Genomic DNA, 20,775 nt, shown 5'->3' with positions numbered 1-20,775 from the left:
AGTCAGAGATACCAAGAACTGAATAGACTTAGAGAATGAACTACCCTCTGATCCATCGGTTTGGACCCTCCCAAGGAAATACATTGATTGGACAGGGAGCATGTAGCTCCTCCCTCCTTTAATCAGCGTTTCCACTTTCCTTTCACTCACCTTCTCCCCTCCTTTTCCCCCACTACCTTCCCTTCTAGTTTGCTTTTGTCTCCTCCACTCCCTCCCTGATTTTTTTCTCTAGTGCTCTTCTTTATCCTGTTTTGCTCTTCCCTTTTTGGTTTTCTCTTCTCTCTCTTTCTCTCTCCCTGCCTCCTAGGGGATACCTGTGCTGCTGCTCCTGCCTCTATTACTATGTGAGTGGGGCCCTGGATAGCTGTAGAGGGAAAGTGATACAACTCTGGTCAGGTTCATGTTCTGCTTTTGCTGTTGCCACTGGGGAAGCATTATGGACAGGAGCTGCACCACTAGCCAGATTCTCTGCAGGAATTAATTAATTAGCTGTCATTTGTAGGGTGCTTTGAAAATTCAGATCACTACAACTGTTAAATAGTAAGCATGTATTTATTTATTTATTTATTTACTTACTTACTACTTTCAAAATGCTAGAGGAAGGATGAGGGAAAATGCTGCATTCCCCACAATCCTACATCAGATTTAAAACGCCTGTTATGATTGTGGTTTATTTCACTAGGGCCTGGATTGAGACTACCAACTCATTTCCTGAAGACATCAAATGGCCAACAGATGGTAAAATTGTGTCGGTGCCAGAATATGAGCGAGATAAGGTAGGTGAGGAAATATCTTTTATTGGACCAACTTCTGTTGATGGGAATGTGCAAGCTTTTGCCCAGACCTGAAGAGCTCTGTGAAGCTTGAAATCTTGTATCTTCCATCAACAGAAAATAGTCCAAAAGAAGATTTTCCCTTACTTACCTCGTCTCTCTCAATAGATGGTAAAGGTTTTGATCTCTCGCAGCCTGGAAAGTCAAACCAGTGACTTAGAGTTGAATGGCTCTGTGCTACTAGTTAGCCAGTCTCATTGAAGTGATGCAACCTGTTTAACTATGATGATGATAATAATAATAACAACAACAACATATAAAAGTGAAACCTTCACATCTTAAAAGAACATCAGTTACTGTATAGTAAATAATTTCCTGATAGCCATTTCCCTCCTGCACTGATCTATTCCAGGATGAAGAGAGAAAGTGAACTTTAGCTTCTTTCGGTTTCTCTAGGTACTATAAACAATAAGATACACCCAAAATGTAAACTCTGAGGCTGTAATTTTTACCTCTGTGTTCCTGGTTCTTCATAGTTTGTAATGTTATCCAGACCTCTGAGATCAAAATATTAGGATCTAGGCCCTAAACCTGCAAATAGTTACACACATGTTTCACTTTACGCACAAGTTGTCTGTCCCCTTGAAGTCAAGGGGCCTTATATTGGGCCTTATATTGCCCAACTGCATGTTTGTTTTGCTTCTCTGTTACAAATCTCAAAATACTACAATACAGATCACCTGCCTTATGTTTTTTTCTTGATTTAATCCATGATTCTGCAGCAAGAGCCTGTCTCAGCGATTTCTGGAAAAGTGTAAGAAGAGTAAAAGGGCAAGAGAATCATTGCTCCTTGTGTTAGTGGGGTGAATTCAAGCTGTGCTTGGAAGAGACCTGCCGTGACATAAATAAGATTAACAAAATATTAAAGGATCCTTTCTTATAAATTGAATTGATGGTCTTACATAGAATCATGTTGGATAAAATGATATCTGTAGTATCATGGAGAGCATTTATCTAGGCTTTTACGTATTAGTGGAATTATTTATTTGGGTTCTTACAGTAATAATAAAAAAGAGGCACTTGTCCAGAGCTCCAGGTGTCTCTTGCACAACATAAAATGTAAATATAAAATATATAATTCTCATCATCGTGGAACTGTAATAGCCAACTTTCAAGAGCTTTAAATGAACTACACAATTACATACCTATTTTCCAGCATTGATGGCACCGCACCATTGCTGGGAAATGGATATCAAATTTTGTAGTGTAGATGCATCCCTTGTGTTTTCCATAATTATTGTTTCTCAGTATCAGTCATGGATAGCCCTTTTGATAATTGTCTTTTTGTCAGTTAACTTCATCAGCCTGGTATGTATAAGCACCAAGCACATGGAAGTACAGTAACTCCTCACTTAACGTTGTAGTTATGTTCCTGAAAAATGTGACTTTAAGCAAAACGATGTTAAGTGAATCCAATTTCCCCAAAAGAATTAATGTAAATAGCGGGGGGGTTAGGTTCCAGGGGGAAAATTTTTTTGCCAGACAAAAGACTATATTGTGTGTGTGTGTATATATATATATACATACACACACACAGTATAAGTTTTAAACAAACAATACTGTACACAGCAATGATGATTGTGAAGCTTGGTTGAGGTGGTGACGTCAGAGGGTGGGATATTTCCCAGGGAATGCCTTACTGCTAAATGATGAACTAGCAATTGGCTGAGCCTCAAGGGGTTAACTTGTTGTTAATGAAGCATCACACTCTACCAGGTAGCAGGAATGGAGGGAGGGGAGACAGCATGGTAGATAGAGACACACACTGTGTGTGTATGTGTGTGTGGTGGGGGGAGGAATGCGCATTTCCCCTTTAAGTAAGCTGACCCACTCTTAAGTACACTGCCTTGTTAAGTTAATCAGCAAGCTGAGACCACAGCTGCTGCCAAGAAGCTCCCTCTGTCCTGAGTCCTGTCCTGTGTCCCCCCACTCCCCGTTCTATGGAGATGGGTAAGCGGGGGTGCAGGAGAAAGGGGGAGGGGGACACCCTGACATTAGCCCCGCTCTCCTCCCCCCCCCCCCCCCAGCAAGCAGGAGGTTCGGGGAGCAGCTCCAAGGCAGAGGGCAGGAGCCGCACATGGCAGTGGGGGGAGGGACAGCTGAACTGCCAGCAATTGGTAGCCTGATGGGCGGCTGCCGCACAGGGAACTTAGGGGAGCGGGGAGCTGATGGGGGGCTGCCGGTCCACCCTGGTTCCAAGCCCCCACCAGCTAGCTCCAACCGGGTGCTCTTCCTGCAAGCAGTGGACAAAGCAGGCGGCTGCCAAACAACATTATAAGGGAGCATTGCACAACTTTAAACGAGCATGCTCCCTACTTGATCAGCAAGGTCGCAACAAAACAGCGTTAACCAGGACAGCTTTAAATGAGGAGTTCCTATATTGGAAAATACTTCAGAAATGGTCATAGTGTATTGAGTTGCCTATAATATGTCCTAAAAATAATAGCGGACTGTACAGCTAATGTCCTCATTTTCAAGGGTTCCATCTCAAAGCTAATGTTGTGCAGTTTTACCAAGATGTGTCTTATTTCACTGTTCCCCCACGCCCATGCAAGTTGTGTATATTCAAGGTATCACGTCTGGACGAAAGGGCATGCACCAACGAACTTTGCCAAATGGCGGACAGCCACCACACCTTACCAAGTTGAGTGGGAAGCAGACTTTGAGCCATATGTTGTTGTGAGGCGGGACTGCCCGGAGTATGACAGAAGGTTTGTAGGATTCGGCTGGAACAAAGTAGCTCACATAATGGAACTGGATGCACAGGTGAGGAGACCTCTTCTTAATGAGATTCTTAGTGAGATGCATGGTTTTTATAACAGAGGGGTAGCCGTGTTAGTCTGGATCTGTAAAAGCAGCAAAGAGTCCTGTAGCACCTTATAGACGAACAGACGTATTGGAGCATGAGCTTTCATGGGTGAATACCCACTTCGTCAAATGCATGTAGCGGAAATTTCCAGAGGCAGGGATATGGTTTTTGTATGAAACCCTTATACTGTGGAAGTGGATTCAGATTCCATGTCACCAAATTATTCAGCTAGCCATACTGGATTCTGTAACTGGTTACTTTCATCTAAGAGAGAAAACCCTTGTTTAGTATTGGCTGAGCATTAAAAGTTGTGCCTCATTTAATTGATTTATCAAATCTAAAAGGAGTCTGTCATCTCAGAGAGGCACATTTCCTTCCCCTGTTCCCCACTTCCTCCTGGACTACTGACCCTGATCATTAGCAGGTACTTACTAACATACACTGGCTCATTTGTGTTGGCCACTCTATGAGGGGTAGAGTACAAGGCATGCAACCCCTGCTTTTCCCATCGTGCCTGCAGCTGAGGGGCAGGGAGACTGTGCAGGGATGGGTGTGTCCATGTATGCACGTCTCTGTGTGTGCATTGAGGGGGACGTTTATACCCCTGCTTACACCTCTGCACAGTCACATTGGCTGGGCCGCAATCAGGCCCTTTACGTTCCATAAGGATATTCCCAATGGGGGGTATTCTCAGCTATAGAGGGAAAAACATGTTTATTAACCAAATAATTATAGTGTCTACTATATTATCCTAATAATAATACTTAGCGTTGCATAACACTTTAATTTTACAATGCACTTTTCAGACACTGACCAGTGAAACTTCAGTTGTGGAGAATATCAGTGTAATGATGTATTATCTGCTAATCTGTGTAAGCGGGTTTACAGTTCCAGTTGTAGCTCTCCTAAAGCACTCACAGCTTCACGCGTATTTGTGCAGCGGCATCCAGCCAACGTACAGCGTCATACAAAGGAAAGTGGAAGCTCTTTCAAAGGAGATTGTAGCATCGTTCTTTTAAATGGTCATTGAGATGGAACTGTCTCTGGGGATGTGTTTCCTTGCTCCTCCAGCCTCCAAACACACTAATATTTAAAAGATGTTTTGTTTATAATGGCTGAGAGACTGGGCTATTCTCCTGTTGAGAATCTGTCATCCTGGAGGAAACTTGGAATTACTGGGCTACCCAGTAGCTCACTGAGGCAGCTCTGCCAGGAACTTCTGGAACCAGGGCTTTCCCTATATCGGGGCTGAGACTGCAGTACTTCCCATTAGTCTCTCTTCCTTGCAATGGAGACAGCTCCTTGACACACTCCCCTCTAAAGAGAGCCTATAGAGGGTTTTCCTCAAAGAGCTTTGCTCTCTTGGCTAGGCCTCAGTTAGGGGATCCCTATCCCCTCTTTTTTTGTACTTTGATCCTTCTTCCCACCCCCACCTGCCATTGCCAACTGCTTATCAGCCCTCAGCTCATCAGCAGGGGATTTAGGGAGTGGGATAAGACTGACCAGGCCTCTCAGCAATATCCTCTCCCCAAGGGGGGTGGGGGGGAATAGTGCTGGACACCCATGAAGCTTTCTACTGCATTTGAGGTGCCACTCCCATTGATTAGGTCTTTGCCTAAGCAGCTGCTTCAGTATTCTAGCCTCAGCTGGCAGAGTCACCTCCCAGCTCAGGGAAAGATTTCAGTGCCTTTTAGCAAATCCAGCACCTATCAGGAGGCCTGCATGTGAGACTCCATCACAGAGGGCCTATGCTGCTATAGCCCGTCAAAATGGCAGACAGGATGGAAATAATTATAATTATTCTGGAAGCACCACATGCCCATGGTGCTGGGGTCTGTACAGATATATAGCTAGTGACAGACTCTGCTCCTAAGGGCTTACAAACTTGTAGTTAGAGTGTGAGGTTCCTGCAGGTGGGATTTTTTTCTGAAGGGGATTCTCCTTGCTCTAGGGACAAGCTCTAAGGTACTTTCCCTGGCCTTCCAATGACTCCTGGACCTAGCCAGTTAGCAGCCCCTCTCTCAGCCGCTTTCAAAAGTATAATAATATTTTATATATATATATTGGTAGCCCCCAAAGGCCCCAATTGGGAAGGGGATGGCCACCCCATTGTGCTGATCTCTACAAACAGAAGAGAGACAGTTCCTGCCCTGAAGGACTTACAGTTTAAAGACACAAGCAGACAACTGGAAGAAAGCTCATCTTGTGCCAATATTATAAATAGGTAAATGGGATGACCCAGGAAATTATAGGCCTGTCAGCTTGACATCAGTCCAGGAAAAATGATAGAATGGCTGAAACTGGACTTGATTAATAAAGAATTAAAGAAGGCTAATGTAATTAATGCCAATCTACATGGTTTTATGGAAAATAGATTCTGTCTAACTAGATACCTTTTTTGATGAGATTATAAGTGGTATGATAAGTCTAAGTATATTACATCAACACTATTACCATTATGTAAATTATTTGACTTGGTACCACTTGACATTTTGATTAAGAAACTATATTGATACAAAATTAACATGGCACACATTAAGTGGATTAAAAACTGACTGACAGGTCTCAAAATGTAACTGTAATCGGAGAATCATCATCAAATTTTTAGAGGGGTGCCAAAGGGATCAGTTCTTGGTCCTGAGCTATTTAACAGTTCTATCAATGACATGAAAGAGAACATAAAATCATTGATAAAGTTTGCAGCTGACACCAAGAATGGGGAAGTGGTAAATAATGAAGAGAACCAGTTGCTGATAGAGAGAAATCTGGATCACTTGGTCAACTGCGCTCAAAGACACTATATGCATTTTAATACCGCTACATGTAAAGCTATACATGTAGGAACAAAGAATTACACACTTTTTACAGGGTGGGAGAATCTGTCCTGAGAAACAGTCATTCTGAAAAGAACTTGATGGCATGGGGATAGATAATCAGCTGAACATGAGCTCCCAGTGTGACTCTGGCCAAAAGGGCTAATGTGATCTTGGATTTATAAACAGGGAAATCTCAAGTAGAAGTAAGGGGTTCTATTACTTCTGTATTTGTCACTGATGTGACTGCTACTGGAATACTGTGTCCAGTTCTGGTGTTCACAATTCAAGAAGGTTGTTGCTGGATTGGAGAGGGTTCAGAGAAGAGTCATGAGAACAATTAAAGGATTGGAAAACTTACAGTGTTAGACTCAAGGAGCTTTACCCATTTCATTTATTAAAGAGAAGGTTAAGGGGTGACTTGATCACAGTTTATAAGCACCTGCTTGGGCAATAAAACTTTAATAATGTGCTCTTGATAATCTAGCAAAGGTATAACAAGATCCAGTGGCAGGAAGTTGAAGTTAGACAAATTCAGATTAGGAATAAGGCATACATTTTTAAAAGTGAGGGTAATTAACCACTGGAACAATTTACAAAAGGTTGTGGTGAAATCTCCATCACTGGAAACTTTTAAAGCAAGATTGATGTTTTCCAGAAAAACATGCTCTAGTTTAAACAGGAATTAATTGAGGGAATTTCTGTGATCTGTGTTATACAGGAGGTCAGACTTGATGATCACAGTGGCCTCTTCTAACCTCATAATCTGTGAAGTGATAGGGGTCCGGTTACAAAATACAAGCAAAGACTTATTCTCCTAAAATACTTAGGCACTTCTTAGAAACGCTGCTCAGAGCTTCCTATGATGAAATTTGGGGACTGCAGTGAAGAGATATAACCCAGGAGTTTCAAGTCTCCTCCAATTTACGGGTTTTTGTTATGAGACATATTTACGGGGAGAATACATTTGTTGTAGTAAACCTGCTAGGAACATTCATTGCCTCTTCATAGGCTCCTAGATTTGCAAGTGACTTGAGTTTTCATCACAACCCATGGGAAGCTGTGGAAGCCTCCCAGAAATGACTTCTCAGAGAAGGCAGAGTACAGGTGCTCCAGGAGTACATCTACATTTGTGCTAAATATGGGCATAGATGTACCCACTCTAGCTTAAGCTAGCATGCTAAAAATAGCAGCATAGCCAGGGTAATACAGGCAGTAACTCGGGCTAGCCACCTGTGTACGTACCCACCTGGGCCCGCTGAGAACATACACCAGTGGCCAGCCTGAGCCATTACCCCGGCTACAGTGCTAATTTTAGCAAGCTAGTGCAGGTGCATCTGTGGGAGCTGGGAATCACACCTCCCAGCTCAAGTGTAAAAGTACCTGGGAAAGTTGCACTGGCCGTGTCTTTCTCCCATTTCTCATATTGTCTATGTAGAGAGTAGAACCCACTCCTGGAGAGGTTCTGTTAATGAGGCATAACAACCACAGAAATGGTTGAAAGACCTGCAGAGGAGTAGTTAAAGTTCACACTTTGCATGCAAAGGAAATTCTTTGAGCGCAAAGTTAATCTTCATAAGATCTGAAAACATTTAATAAAACCTTCTTAAGCATATGAATTATTAAACCATGTTTTGCATTTGACCTATGACATGTATCAGATTCTCCCGTAAAGGCAGATTTTTCAAGACAGGGGTACACGTGGAAGGCATTGCTGGTATAACTATACCAATCTACTGTATCTGTAAAGTGCTGTTAGTGTGGACGTAGCTTATATCAGCAAAACTGCATTTTTGCTGGTCTAGCTTATTCCAGTGCTGCCCCCCACCCCACCCCACCCCACCCACCTCCACGCAAAAGAAGCTAGACGGGCAAAAGCGAAGTCTTGCCAGTACAAGTGCATCTGTGCCAGGGGCTTTTGCCAGCACAGCTCTGTCAGTCACAAATCACACCTCTGCAGACTTCTGACCAACATACCTCTGCTGGCAAAGGCTAGTGAGGTAGACATCGCTTTAGTACTGCTCCCCTAATATTTTGGCTTACCTGGGTGTAAACATTTTTTGAAATGGAAGGTCGGTCTAATGTCTTTCATATGCATAATAAAACTTTTAAAAGAAAAAGGAGGTTGGTTAAACAAATCTGTATGGATTTGCTCTTCCCCTGAGATTTACACTGCACCAACTTCTTTGCCTTAGCAAAGACATGAGAGAGAAAAAGAGAGAGATCTTGGAACTGCCTCTCACTGCTGGTGTCTTCCTTTTCCAGGAGTATGAATTCATAGTGCTGCCCAATGCCTATATGATCCATATGCCGCATGCTCCCAGCTTCGACATCACCAAGTTCCGCTCCAACAAGCAATACCGCATCTGTCTGAAGACCCTGAAGGAGGAGTTCCAGCAGGATATGTCACGCCGCTATGGTTTTGCAGCCCTCAAATATCTCACGGCAGAGAACAACAGCTAGCACGACGGAGCCTGTTTACGGGAAACAGACACTCAAGGGAGGAGCCACTTAACGTTTGGGGCCCAGTCTTTTAACTTGGAACTGAGACACTTTTTTTGTTTTTATATCATACCCAACAGTTCTAACAGTAGAGATTTGAAGCGATATGTCTTCAGACTGTGCTCATTAGCCACCTCCCTTCCACCCCTGCCTGCCAGGCTTTCAGCGTTAGCATTCGCAAGGTGTGAATAAGAGGGGCCAGCCATGCACCCATCATATCACAAACGGTGCGGAGCGGGGGTGGGACAGGAATAATATGTTTTCTGTTCTCAAAACAGTTGAGCAAAGACAGATATCCAGAAAATAGGATTTAATGTTGCTATTTAATAATTCTACATGCTTTTTATCTGTAAAGGAAGATCTTTGGGTCACTGTCCTGTGAATTTTAAACCCACACTGCTCTAAAAGGGGAACTTTCACCTGTGAAATTTTGCATTTCCCATCTTGATACGGATGACTATTCTAATGAAGGGCAAGATTTGAAATAGCCTTGAAAATGAAGGGGAAGCATATATCATATCCCACTATAGAGAAGGTGTGCTATAGGCTGAGGCATATCCATGGGATCAGTTGGTGATTGATCCTCAAGTTAATTCTGTATGATTTGGAAACCTCCCCGCCCCAGCCATAAAATCCACTCCTTCCCTTTTAAAAGGAAATTTTGGCCTTCATTCTGCTTGTCCATCCCCAGTTCTAGCGGTCCAGTAAAAAAGATTGGTGCCTCTACCAGAATGTGAAGGAACCTGTCAGTGTAAGGCATGTGTTCACCTGAGCAATTCATTCACATGTGTCTAGTGAAATAAATGGCCATGTTTTAGCATGGTTACCATTTTAAAGGCAGGAATTGGATTTTTCCCTGGGATGTATTTTCTACTGGGGGATATTGACCCATGGGCTCTTTCAGTGCACACCCACTTGTGAAGGCATTGGGCCTTGGGCTTTAAGTGGACTTTGTCACTGAACAGGGAAATATGAGCATGGCAACAGAGCCCAGTAGCCTCAGTGCTATCAAGCTGCCTGCTACAAGCTCTCAGAACTACTTCGTTAAAGGAGTTTATAATAAAAGGAGCAAAACTCTGAGGCATGAACTCCCCATTTGAGGGGGAGAAGAGAATGTGTTGGGAATCTAAGTGTGAGTGTTTGCTTGAATGTGGGGTGGTCCAGTTCACAACCTCAGTATGCATAGAGATATTTTGGAGGATGGACAAGAAACCTAACAAGCAAAACACATACTAAAACCAAGACACTGGACTTTTTACCATTTCCTTTATTCTTCAGTATTAATGTTGTGTTTACATGGGATGAGGAGATGAGGTTTAATGCACTGCCCTTAGCTGGGCTATTTGTATTCGCTTGCAATGTTACTAGAGAAAGCAGAATTGACTAAAGTGAGAAGTGTGTCCCTCTTCCTATTCCAGACCATGTAGAACAGTACTTACAGACATTGCTGCCTAGACTATATAATGGATCCACACTTCATTGTGCTCATTATTTTATTCTATTTTCCAGTCATTGAATCTTCCTCCCCACCTCACCATGCTAGATCTTGGTTTTCTTTCTAAACAGCTACTTTTTGAGGGGTTTATTTACAGCAACTTCAAAACACAAATAAGCCAGGTGTTTACAATACAAATTTTGGTTAATCATACAAACATTTAAGAAAAGAACAGCAAAAGAAAAAAGCAACTTCTTTGAGACAAGAAATAAGACCAGGAGGGAGTCTGGATGTAGTTGTTACATTTTCCCCTGTGGGTGTGGACTGTGTAAGAATCTATCGCTTCCTACTTTTCCAAATTGCTTTTCTCCTGTACTTAATGGCTCACCTGAAAACTTGTGAGGAGTTAAGCCCTAGCAAAGGCATATTTATAAAACAACCCCTCCCTCCCTCATTGTTAATCTGCCATCCTTTCTCAAACTGAGTAGTGCAATACTTCACAAATAGTCCCAGTGATTCTTCACCAGGAGTAAGGGTGGCAGAATCTGTTCCTAAGGGTATGTCTACACTTAAAACGCTGCAGTGTAAACACTACCTATGCTGACGGGAGGTGTTCTTCCATTGGCCTAGGTAATCCACCTCCCTGAGAGGCGGCAGCTAGGTCAATGGAAGAATTCTTCTGTCAGCCTAGGGTTGTGTATACGGGGACTTAGGTCAGCTTAACAGTGCTGCTCAGGAGTGTGAATATTTCACACACCTAACCAACGTAGTTAAACTAACCTAATTTTCTAGTGTAGACAAGGCCTAAGTAGTCCAGTGGTGTGAAGTGCTGATTTACCTTCTTGAAATTCCTAGTCGGTCCTGCTGTATAACTAAAGCTGTTCTATGGCACTAGTTAAGTGCTGGATGTTAATTTCTTCTTTGTTTCACAATGATGCCTGGGGACAGGGGGAACACCATTCTCCTGCAGTGCTAGTTATGGGTTAGATTGTACCACAAGGACACAACCCATAGCAAGGGGAGGTGCCTTGTTGTGCCATGCCATTAGCGTCATTAGCCACAATTCTGTCCCTGCTCCCCCTTCTGGTGGGGGGGTGGGAGTGGGGCAAGTAGTAATTTGTTGCTGGCGCGTACTGGCAGCAAATTCTGACACCCCCGTTTTAGGCTCAGATATGTTGGCTGGTGTAAGATGAGCGGCTCAGACTCTTCTAATAGATTAGAGTGTCACAGGTTTTCTTTATAAGAGCTGTGCTGGTTTATTTGTATTGTCATAGTCATCAAGGCGTGTTCTAATTCTGTTTTGTATGAGACTCTCAATCAAGTTCCCTGGTACTGAAGTAAGGCTGACTGCTGTTTAATTCCCAGGATTACCCTCTGGCATCATTTTAAAAAAATGTACGTGCTGCCCTCCAGTCCCCTGCTACAGTAGCGGATTCTAATGAGAGATTGCATGTTTATATTAGCAGCTTGGTTGCTTCATTTGTTGAGTCCTTCTGAACTCTCTGATGAATACCTTCTCAGCCTGGAAACGTAATGCTCTTTAACCTATAGATTTTTTTTTCCAGCCCCTTCTCTTTTGACACCTTAGTCTACGACATTTCCTTATCTTTATTTCCTGGAAAGAGTGAGTCTCTGGGATAGATATCTCTGCAATGTCCTTTGTGGAGAAGATTGATGCAAAGAAGGTATTGAATTCATGACAGTGTCATTATAGCCGTTAATTGCTCCCTGACCATCCAGAGGACCCAACAGTTACTGCAGGTTTTCTGCTTCTGGCAGATGGAGCAAATTTGTTTTTATACCTATGGCTATTTGCTCTTCAAATTCCCTTTGAGCCCTCCTGGTTTCCATCTTAAGTTTTATAGTTCTTTCAACCAAGTTTTGATTTCCCATTTGTCTTGAAACTTACCATTTAATCATACTTTTATTTTCATGTCCTCTTCCTTTTTTTATTTGTTTAGGGGTATCCATGCCTTCTGTGAGTCTCTGAGCATAAGTATCCTCCATGCTGAGTCTAAGGATTTTAATTTTGATTTCAGACATTTTTGACCTGCTTCTTTTTAAATCCTGCTTTTCACAGACAAGTGTCATCATACTAGTTTTTGATGTGATTCCTCCCCAAAGGATGCTGAACTGAATTATACCATAGTCACTACTACTGACTAGGTCAACTAGAGTTACTTCTTGAACCAGCTCCTGTATGTTATTTAGGGTGCAAGCTTCTCCTCTTGTGTGCTCTAGAAATAGCAGTTCCAAGAAGCAGTCATTCAAGGTGTTGAGAAATAGGTTCTTGAAACTTTTTGTTTTATGACATTTGCTCAGCTCATGTGTGGGTAGTTGAAGCTGTCCATTATTACTGTTTTATCAGGCTTAGTTGCCTCTCTAATCTCCCTATACATTATTTACCTAATATCCTTTTCCTGGTCAGGAGGACAGAAATATAATCCTACTAGTGTATTTGCATTCTTCTAATTTGGGGTTTATGTCCCTGCACATTCTACTCTGTGGACCTCTCCCCTCAGAAATTTTAACTCATTACATTCTGTGGAATCCTGTAAGCATAGTGAGCCTCTCCCATCTCTACAACCTGGATAGTTTATACACAGGTATGGCTGTATCCCACTGGCTCCTGACATTCCACCCTGTTTCAGCAATTCCTATTATCTCAAGGTCCTCACCCACTGCCGTGCATTCTAACTCCCTTATTTTTTCTGTAAGCGTCTCACATTGTTATATAGACATTTCTGGTTTTGCCCATGCACTTATTTTTCTTACATTCCTTCATCTCACACTTTGATACTTTTCTGAAATGTACCTCTGTAATCTCAGCCTGTCCCTTCTCCAGTTTGGCTCTAATTGCCATCCTATTTTTTACTAGATAAAGATATATCTTTCTATTACAAACAACCCTAGCAGCTGTCTTTGTCTGACCTGAGTCATCCTTGGTACCTGTGAGATTTCCTTCAGCTCCTGCTTTAACTAATCCCCCCAAACCTTGCCAGTTTTGTGTGCCAGCCGTCTGGCTCCACGTAGTATATGTGCATTTTTTTTTCAAGTGGGACTTAAAATCATCATCTGGGACTCACTGGGGTGAAGGAATTTGCACCTGCACCTGCATTTCCACCACCATGTTAGAAGTGAAGACTTTGGATGCGTTCACATAATTTTTAAAGCACAGATTATTTATGCAATAGGTTCTCACAGCTTCCCGTGTGGTTTCTATTTAAATCACAGACATCCCTTCAGTGACAGCGGCACCACCATTTAATATTAATTGCAGTGTAGTTTATTGCAGTGTAGTGAGTTCTGTATTAGAGGGAGAAGCATAATAATTTCATCATGGATGCAGCTGCTATTTCTCTGCACAGGTGAAAACAAGGCCTTAACATGACTGAGCCATCAGTTTTCTAAATGCCCTGTACAAACACATTACAAGTGGTCTTCTGTTAGGTACAACAGTCAATTTTATAATTAAATATAAAAATATGTTTTTAATGTTCTTATTTTTACATGACTGTTTATTCAAATATAACGATAAACTTCTACCTGGAAGATCATGTGATCTCCAGATTGTGCCAATTCCCCTATCACCATGGCCTGCCTAATGGCCACCATCTGTTTTTTTAGCTGAGGAAGACTGTGCAGGACTCCTTGAGTTGTTGCCTTTTAATCAGCATCGATACTAGTCTTAGAGACACTCCCTCCTACTCTGCCAGATATCATAAGGGATATTCATCAGATTTCTATGGACCATCAACAGGACACAGAACTCAGCAGGTGGAGTGAGATGAGGATCAATAGCTATGAAGTGAAATGGGTTCCATTTTGTTTGATTGTTGGAGTGCAGGAAAGGAGGAAAAATTCTGTGGTCTTTGGTATGTGTCTGCTCCTCAAGTTAAAAACCCCCAAAGTATTTTTTTTAAATCAAGTTTCTGCATCTCTAATCAACCAGACTGGAACAACTGAGTCAGTCACCCATGCACAATGAAAGCAAATTAACCAACATTTCCACTCTGGTATCGAAGATGCTGAAACATCTTTGACATGTCAGTATTCTGCTTCTTTATGTTAGGAGCCTATAATGCGTAGTTAGAGTGTGCATAGAAATATTTAAATGCTTTACTGAATCAGGACCCAATTGACGATTTTTTCAAATTAACATTATAAGCAGTCAGAGTAGAAAGAAACTACTGGCCTTGTTCAGCCATTACTGCTTGGGAAAGTGCTTATAGTCATGGATCTATGATACCCTATTTTTAGGGGACCCCCAACATCAGAATGCAGACACAGAATGCTCATTAATGTCAAAAGGAACTTACTGTATGTGCCAGTTAACTGGGCACAACATTTTCATCTTAAAAATTCCCTGGACACAGAGTGTACTTGCCCTACAGAGTGTAGTTGCTGTGGGCTGTTTAAGAAATAATTTGCGAATTAGAAAAAAAGACAAAACATTTATTCAAGTGATGGACTACGTATGTTGGTCGTTTATCCAAAAGTACTTCTAGTTCCTGTAGTGGAACTCTTACCCTGTTCGTCATGTAAGTATGCAGAGTTTTATAAACCCCAAATTACAAGGTTATGTCTTTTCTGTCATGCCGCATTGTAGTATCCACTGTAAGGATTAGATTGATTTATTTTCCCCAGTTAATTACCGTTTCAATAAGGGAATAATGTCCTACTCCTTTTGACTCCTCCTATACTGACAAGAAACGATTGTGCAGTGCAAAAAGGCAATGTTTGCGTCTAATAATCTGCTAGCATTAAGGGCATGGTTTAAATCCAAAGAAGGGAAATGGTTTTGACTTCAGGCTGAAACTCTGCTTGGACACACAGTCTTTACCCTCTGCTAGTTATGCTTCAGAGTTGCAGAGATCTCTAAACAGGTGAGACCAAAGAGTTCAAACCAAACCCTGGCTATTTTCCTAGGTATTACAGCAACATAATTCTCTTATAAACAGTGCATGTATATATTTTTCCATACAAAGAGCTACATTAAAAGAATGCTGTAAAGTGAAGCACTGAAAAGTTAGGAGATGCCCAAATTAAAGTTGCTCATGCAACCTTAATCTGACCCTTTGTGTGCATGCCTTATAATACAATCTTTAAGATCACATGCTATTTTTTTCAGAGGACCCCTGCTTCATTCAATGCACGAGATGGACGGTGCTCAGGGAATGTGGCCGCTGTTGGTATTTCTTTTTATCCTCACTGGTATTGATCTTTGAATAATATTTTAGTCTCCTTGATTCTGAGCAGAGCCAGGCCCCCTTTTGCAAAGGGTAGGTTTAAACTTGGTCTTGGAAACCCTTTGGGAAAATCAGTTAAACCCTATGCATTAAGCTTTGCGTGTAGAATGCTTGGGGTTTCATTCTATAAGTCCTTCTCATGTGTAGGGCCCTTTATAGTCAGTGGGAGTTACACACATGGAGGGCTTACACTATTGGACCCTAAACATGTGAATTCTAAAATGCAGTAAATAATGGCCTGTCTCATTTTTTAAAAAGAGCCAAAATACAGGAAGAATAAGTGAGTGAAAACACCTGTTGACTTACCTCTGAAGACCGCTAAGTCACAACTGAACATTAGTTTTGAGGTTTGTCCGGGATCTGTGCCCTTTACTTATTAACCACTAGACCACATGGCCTCCCTATTCTAAATGATCTAGGTTATTGCAGAGTTTGCGAAGCCGAGCTTTGAGATTAAACCAGCCTCGGCTCAAAGATTCATGATCTTTGTTAGTTCTGCTGATCCCATAGGCATTGCACTGCTGTGTGTGAGCAAAGGAGAAACACCGGAGGAATACAACAACTATGGTAATGGCAGCAATCAGGACATTCATCCTTTCCAAACTCTGCCCACCTGAAGTCAACAGTTGGTTGGTTAGTTAATGGCTGAAGCAAAGCTAGTGTCCTTGCAAGCTTCTTTTGCTGATTTTGAGACAGATTTATTGCTGCATCCGTTCTCGCTTGCAGTGCTCTAAAACAACTGACATCTAAAGAAGAAAAATTGAAAACCAGTGTATCCTGATTGTTCCTCTGGCTACTCATCCATACTAAACAAAACACAAGCCATGAGTAGGCAGCAGCATATCAGGGTGTTTTGGTTTTTCTAGAAGATCCAAGTGATCTCTATGTATAATCTACTTTTTGGGTAGACTTTGCTGTGCTTCACTACAGCTCATAAAGAGTTCTCCAATGATAATAGGCGTCTATCACTCATTTTTGGGACTCACCACCGTGCAGATTCAGACTGAGGGCATATAACTTATGTAATTTCCCCACACACACATAGACCCTGCCCAGTGCTTACCACTTACAGGAAGGCATAAAAATCCAAATGGTACAGCTATTCAATGGTAAGGCATGACAGTGTGGTTCTAGGGTCTGTGATATGCAGGAGATTAGAGTAGATGACCAAAATGGTCCCTTCTGGCCTTAAAAAGTTGCACATCCTGCTGGTATTGGTTCACACTGAACTGTTTGGGCAGAGTTTGTATCCTTTGCTTTTAAGTTTTGGGTTTGTTCAAAGTAAAGTAAAGCAAAGACAAACTAAAAAATCAATGGGTTTTGTTAAGATTCGTGAGCAGCATATGGATTTTGCAAAAGTTCATATTCATGGGGATTCATCCAGGCCAGTAGACCTAACACATAACCAACCAACTGTCAGAAAATTTGTTGTGGACCCATAGAACTCAGCCTTTTTTTAAAAACTTGTGCTTATAGTGGAAGCGAGCAAAAACAGTTCAGTTTTAGTCTCAGTTATCTGGGCCCAAAAATATTTCAGACAAAAAACTTTGCTGATTTCATTTCCACATTTGTATAAGAAACAAGCAGACTTCAGAGTCTTTTTGAAGTTTTGTTGCAAGAGGTTTGTACAGCTCTCTTCAGTTCCCATCACACTTGGAAGTTTTCAGGACATTGTGTGAAGCAGAAGACTAGAATTGTGGGTCACTGGGATCCTCCAAGAAACAGTTCAATAAAAGGGCTAGACTTCCCTGTTGCCTGGAGTATTGGTCTTGACCTTTGAGACTTCACAGGGGCTGTTCCTGTCTCAGTAGTTTCTCTGACTGTACGTGTGAAAGAACATAGGTTCATGATATTCCATATGGCAAGTTCTTTACTAAAGATACACCATCACGGTCCCTTTCTTTTATGAAAAGCAAACGGGTGCTCTTCCACTTTTAGGCTTCTGCATTTCTGCACACCCTTCTCTTTATTCTGTGATTTTGGCAGTTTTTAGTTAAGTCCAAACTTGAGAGGAAGTTGAGTGGTTGGAAGCCACAAGGATGGGATCCCGATGTTTTATCTTTATTTTTTTAACATATTCCTATTGTTGCAACTTTTCTGGCTCCTGACCCCCTGTGCCTCTAAACATCATTCCCAGGAATTACTGTTTTTTAGTCAAAAGGCAGTAACACCATGAGCAATTGCACACATACGTACAAGCACATTGGGCACTCAACATTTCCCCCACTTCGTGCAGTTCCTATGTTAGCATGAAATTTCTTTAAGGCCAAGTGAAATTTCTAAAAGGCTTGATCCCATGATCTTCTTGCATCCAGGCCATCACACATTTTACCTGTGCTTCACCTTCCCCACATTTATCGCTGGCGATAGTGTCCCTCTCTCCCATTACTTTGTCAGATATTTTTAAGATAGTAGAGTATCTTCTCACAGCCTGTGGGCTGTTTATGCTTATTGTGCAGAGAATCCACCTTTTCCTTGCTAACTTCTTGGGGGGGTTGGGGGGGAGGAAGGAAAGAGCTACTTTAAAGTAAACAAAACCTCTGAATGTCAGGAATAGAGGGATCAAGCCTTGAATATAGCACAATGTTAATAGCCTCAGAGGAAGGGGAGATGCCTGAAGATGCTCAGAATCCTGTACCAATCCTGCATCCAACCTTACCAACCATTGGGTGTGAGATGCTAATGATGACTAGGGCCCCACCAAATTTGTGGTTCATTTTGGTCAATTTCACGGTCACAGGATTTTTAAAATAGTAAATTTCATGGTTTCAGCTATTTAAAACTGAAATCTCAGGGTGTGGTAATTGTAAGGGTCCTGACCCAAAAAGGAGTTGGGGGGGGTATCACAAGGTTATTGTAGGGGAGTAGTAATGGTGGCAATACCATGATCCGCCCCCCAAAAAATAACCTTACAACCCCCCCGCAACTCCCTTTTGTGTCAGGACCCCCAGTTTGAGAAACTCTGGTCTCCCCATGAAATCAGTATAGTTCTATAGGGTAAAAGCACACAAAAGACCAGATTTCACGGTCTGTGATGCATTTTTCATGGCCGTAAATTTGGTAGGGCCCTAATGATGACCATGCATAGCTTTGGGGAAAGCAATGGCATTGGAAGATTTGAAAAGGCCCATTTTATTTTTTTCCCTTCACACAACCAGCTGATTTGTCCTCCATAAAGCCATCCCCTGGTAGCATATGTAGAAATGAACCAAATGGACAGCAAACCAGGTAACAGAGTACATAAATAGTTACTCTCCTTCCAAGCTTGCTGCAGGTTGCTGCAGCTTCAGTTTTTCCATTTAGCTGACGTTCTCAGAAGAGTTCACAACATGAAGGAGACTAACAGGTGCTGAGTGCATTAAAAAGGCAATGGACCGTTGTCCCTATTTTTCTAATATGTCTACTAAGTTTTGGGTGCCTCCATTTTTCAGTGTTCCAACTTGAGCTACCTATAGCTTCCTTCTCAGAGGTGCTGAGCAACCACCGCAGTTTTTGACACCATTTGGAGACGAGGGTGTCCAGCTCCTCTAGAAATCAGGTCCTAAGTGTTGCAAGTTGAGCATCAAAAGTGTGTGGACAATTTTGAAAATGTCAGCCTAAGTGACTAAGAATGAGTGAGTTGACCAGCCATGGGAGCAGCAGCTTGTGTGCTTTGGAATTCAAGGGCACTGTGATGGACACTGCGTGCTAACAGACGAGAACACATTGCTTTCGAGAATAGAGGGATGAAGATCTTAATAGTTGATAGTTGAAGCAAAATATTACACAAGGCAATGTGGGTAAGGATATGCAAATGTCATTGCATCATGCTACTGTTGTAGGGTTTTGCAGAGGTCAGGAACAGCATATGCAATATATCTGTTGGCACTCTTCTAATGACATAAGAAATGAATCCATATGAAAGGAGAAACCACATTTCCCCTCACCAAGCGGGCTTGATTTGACTCTGACTCCTTTTTGCCATGACACAGGTATTTTTACATTCTTCAGGGGGAAGACTGGGATTTCATAATCCTTATGGTGAGCGATGCAGGAAGGGAGGCTCGTCATTGTTTTGCAAGACCTGTCACATGGAAGGATTTGAATTTTAAAATCCTGTCCTTGTCTGTGCATTACCCTAATGGAAGGCCTCCTGTGTGAATGAATAGTGAACTCTTCAGTTTCTCTCCCACTGGGAGTGGGGGTGGTCCTTATACTACATTTCAGGACAGAAAAAGAAAATCCATCCATTTTGTTTTACAAGCAACTCTTGAACAGAAGTGCTCCCTAGAGAGGGATGACCTCTGTATCCCCATTCCCAAGCGCCTCATCCCTCCAGGGCTGTTAGATTGAGGCAACTGGCATTTAACACAAAACACTTAGTTTACATGTATGCTTCAGTCTGTGTGTAAGTTTTCTAGGTGATAATTTTATTGGGGAAAATGCTGTTTAGATTGTGCGTGCAAAATAAATGGCTTGTAAATATTAAAAAACAAAAACAAAAAAAGTTTAATTTTCAGTTGTGCAATAAAATTGTGAAATAATCCTCTCAATTCCTTTCCACCGATGTCTGACTTGCTGCATGTTGGTTTGAGTCACAGAGCAGCAGTGTTTCTCTAGATGGCATGAGAAAGAGGTTTGATTACCTTTTTGTTCTTTGCATTTGTGTTTTCTTTTCCATTCATATTATTCTTTGTTCATCCTGGCCCCAGTTCAATAAAGCACTTAAGCACATGAGGAGTGCCACTGGTCAGTGAGACTACTCACCTGCTTAAAGTTAAAACACGTGCTTAAGTGCTTTGCAGAATGTGGACCCTCTTCCCTGTTCTCTCTTTTATGGCTGTTCCCTTGCGTACAAAGACAACACCCACACTAAGGTCTGGTCTAGCACAGGCAGGGGGGATCGATCTAAGTTACGCAACTTCAGCTATGTGAATAACACTGAACAGCAGAACACTGCTGTTGCAGATTTTGTTATCTGCCAGGTGTAAGAGCAATTCCCATGTTAATCTGAAGTCTCTCCTGGCAACAGAAGAGGCTGTGTAAGCATCAGCAGGTCGAATGTTTCCTTTAATTGACATCCCGCCTCCCTCGTTGTTAGATTTCCCAGCTGTTACTGTTACAATCTCACTTCCGGCTTGGGATCCTTGCAGCA

General features: G+C 42.1%; 1 protein-coding gene across 5 annotated transcripts in view; it reads left to right on the top strand.

Annotated features, from left to right (window-relative positions):
• LARGE1 (LARGE xylosyl- and glucuronyltransferase 1) overlaps nucleotides 1-20,173 on the top strand; it is a 367,385-nt gene extending 347,212 nt beyond the window's left edge. For 2 of the 5 annotated variants that reach the window (XM_073324696.2, XM_073324688.2), the window contains 2 exons: nucleotides 3,404-3,599; nucleotides 8,721-20,173. In XM_073324696.2, coding sequence (XP_073180797.1) covers nucleotides 3,404-3,599; nucleotides 8,721-8,918 — 394 coding nt within the window. In that variant the 3' untranslated portion in view covers nucleotides 8,919-20,173. Of the gene's footprint in view, nucleotides 1-682; nucleotides 777-1,555; nucleotides 1,588-3,403; nucleotides 3,600-8,720 lie in introns of those variants that run through there. The other 3 variants (XM_073324721.1, XM_073324713.2, XM_073324704.2) reach the window with 3 other exon arrangements.
• The last annotated feature ends 602 nt before the right edge of the window (nucleotides 20,174-20,775 follow it).

The sequence above is a fragment of the Lepidochelys kempii genome, chromosome 1 (assembly GCF_965140285.1).
Source record: "Lepidochelys kempii isolate rLepKem1 chromosome 1, rLepKem1.hap1, whole genome shotgun sequence".
Lineage (NCBI taxonomy): Eukaryota > Metazoa > Chordata > Testudines > Cheloniidae > Lepidochelys > Lepidochelys kempii.
Note: the sequence above shows the minus strand (reverse complement) of the source record. Positions and strands in the feature narration are given on the sequence as shown.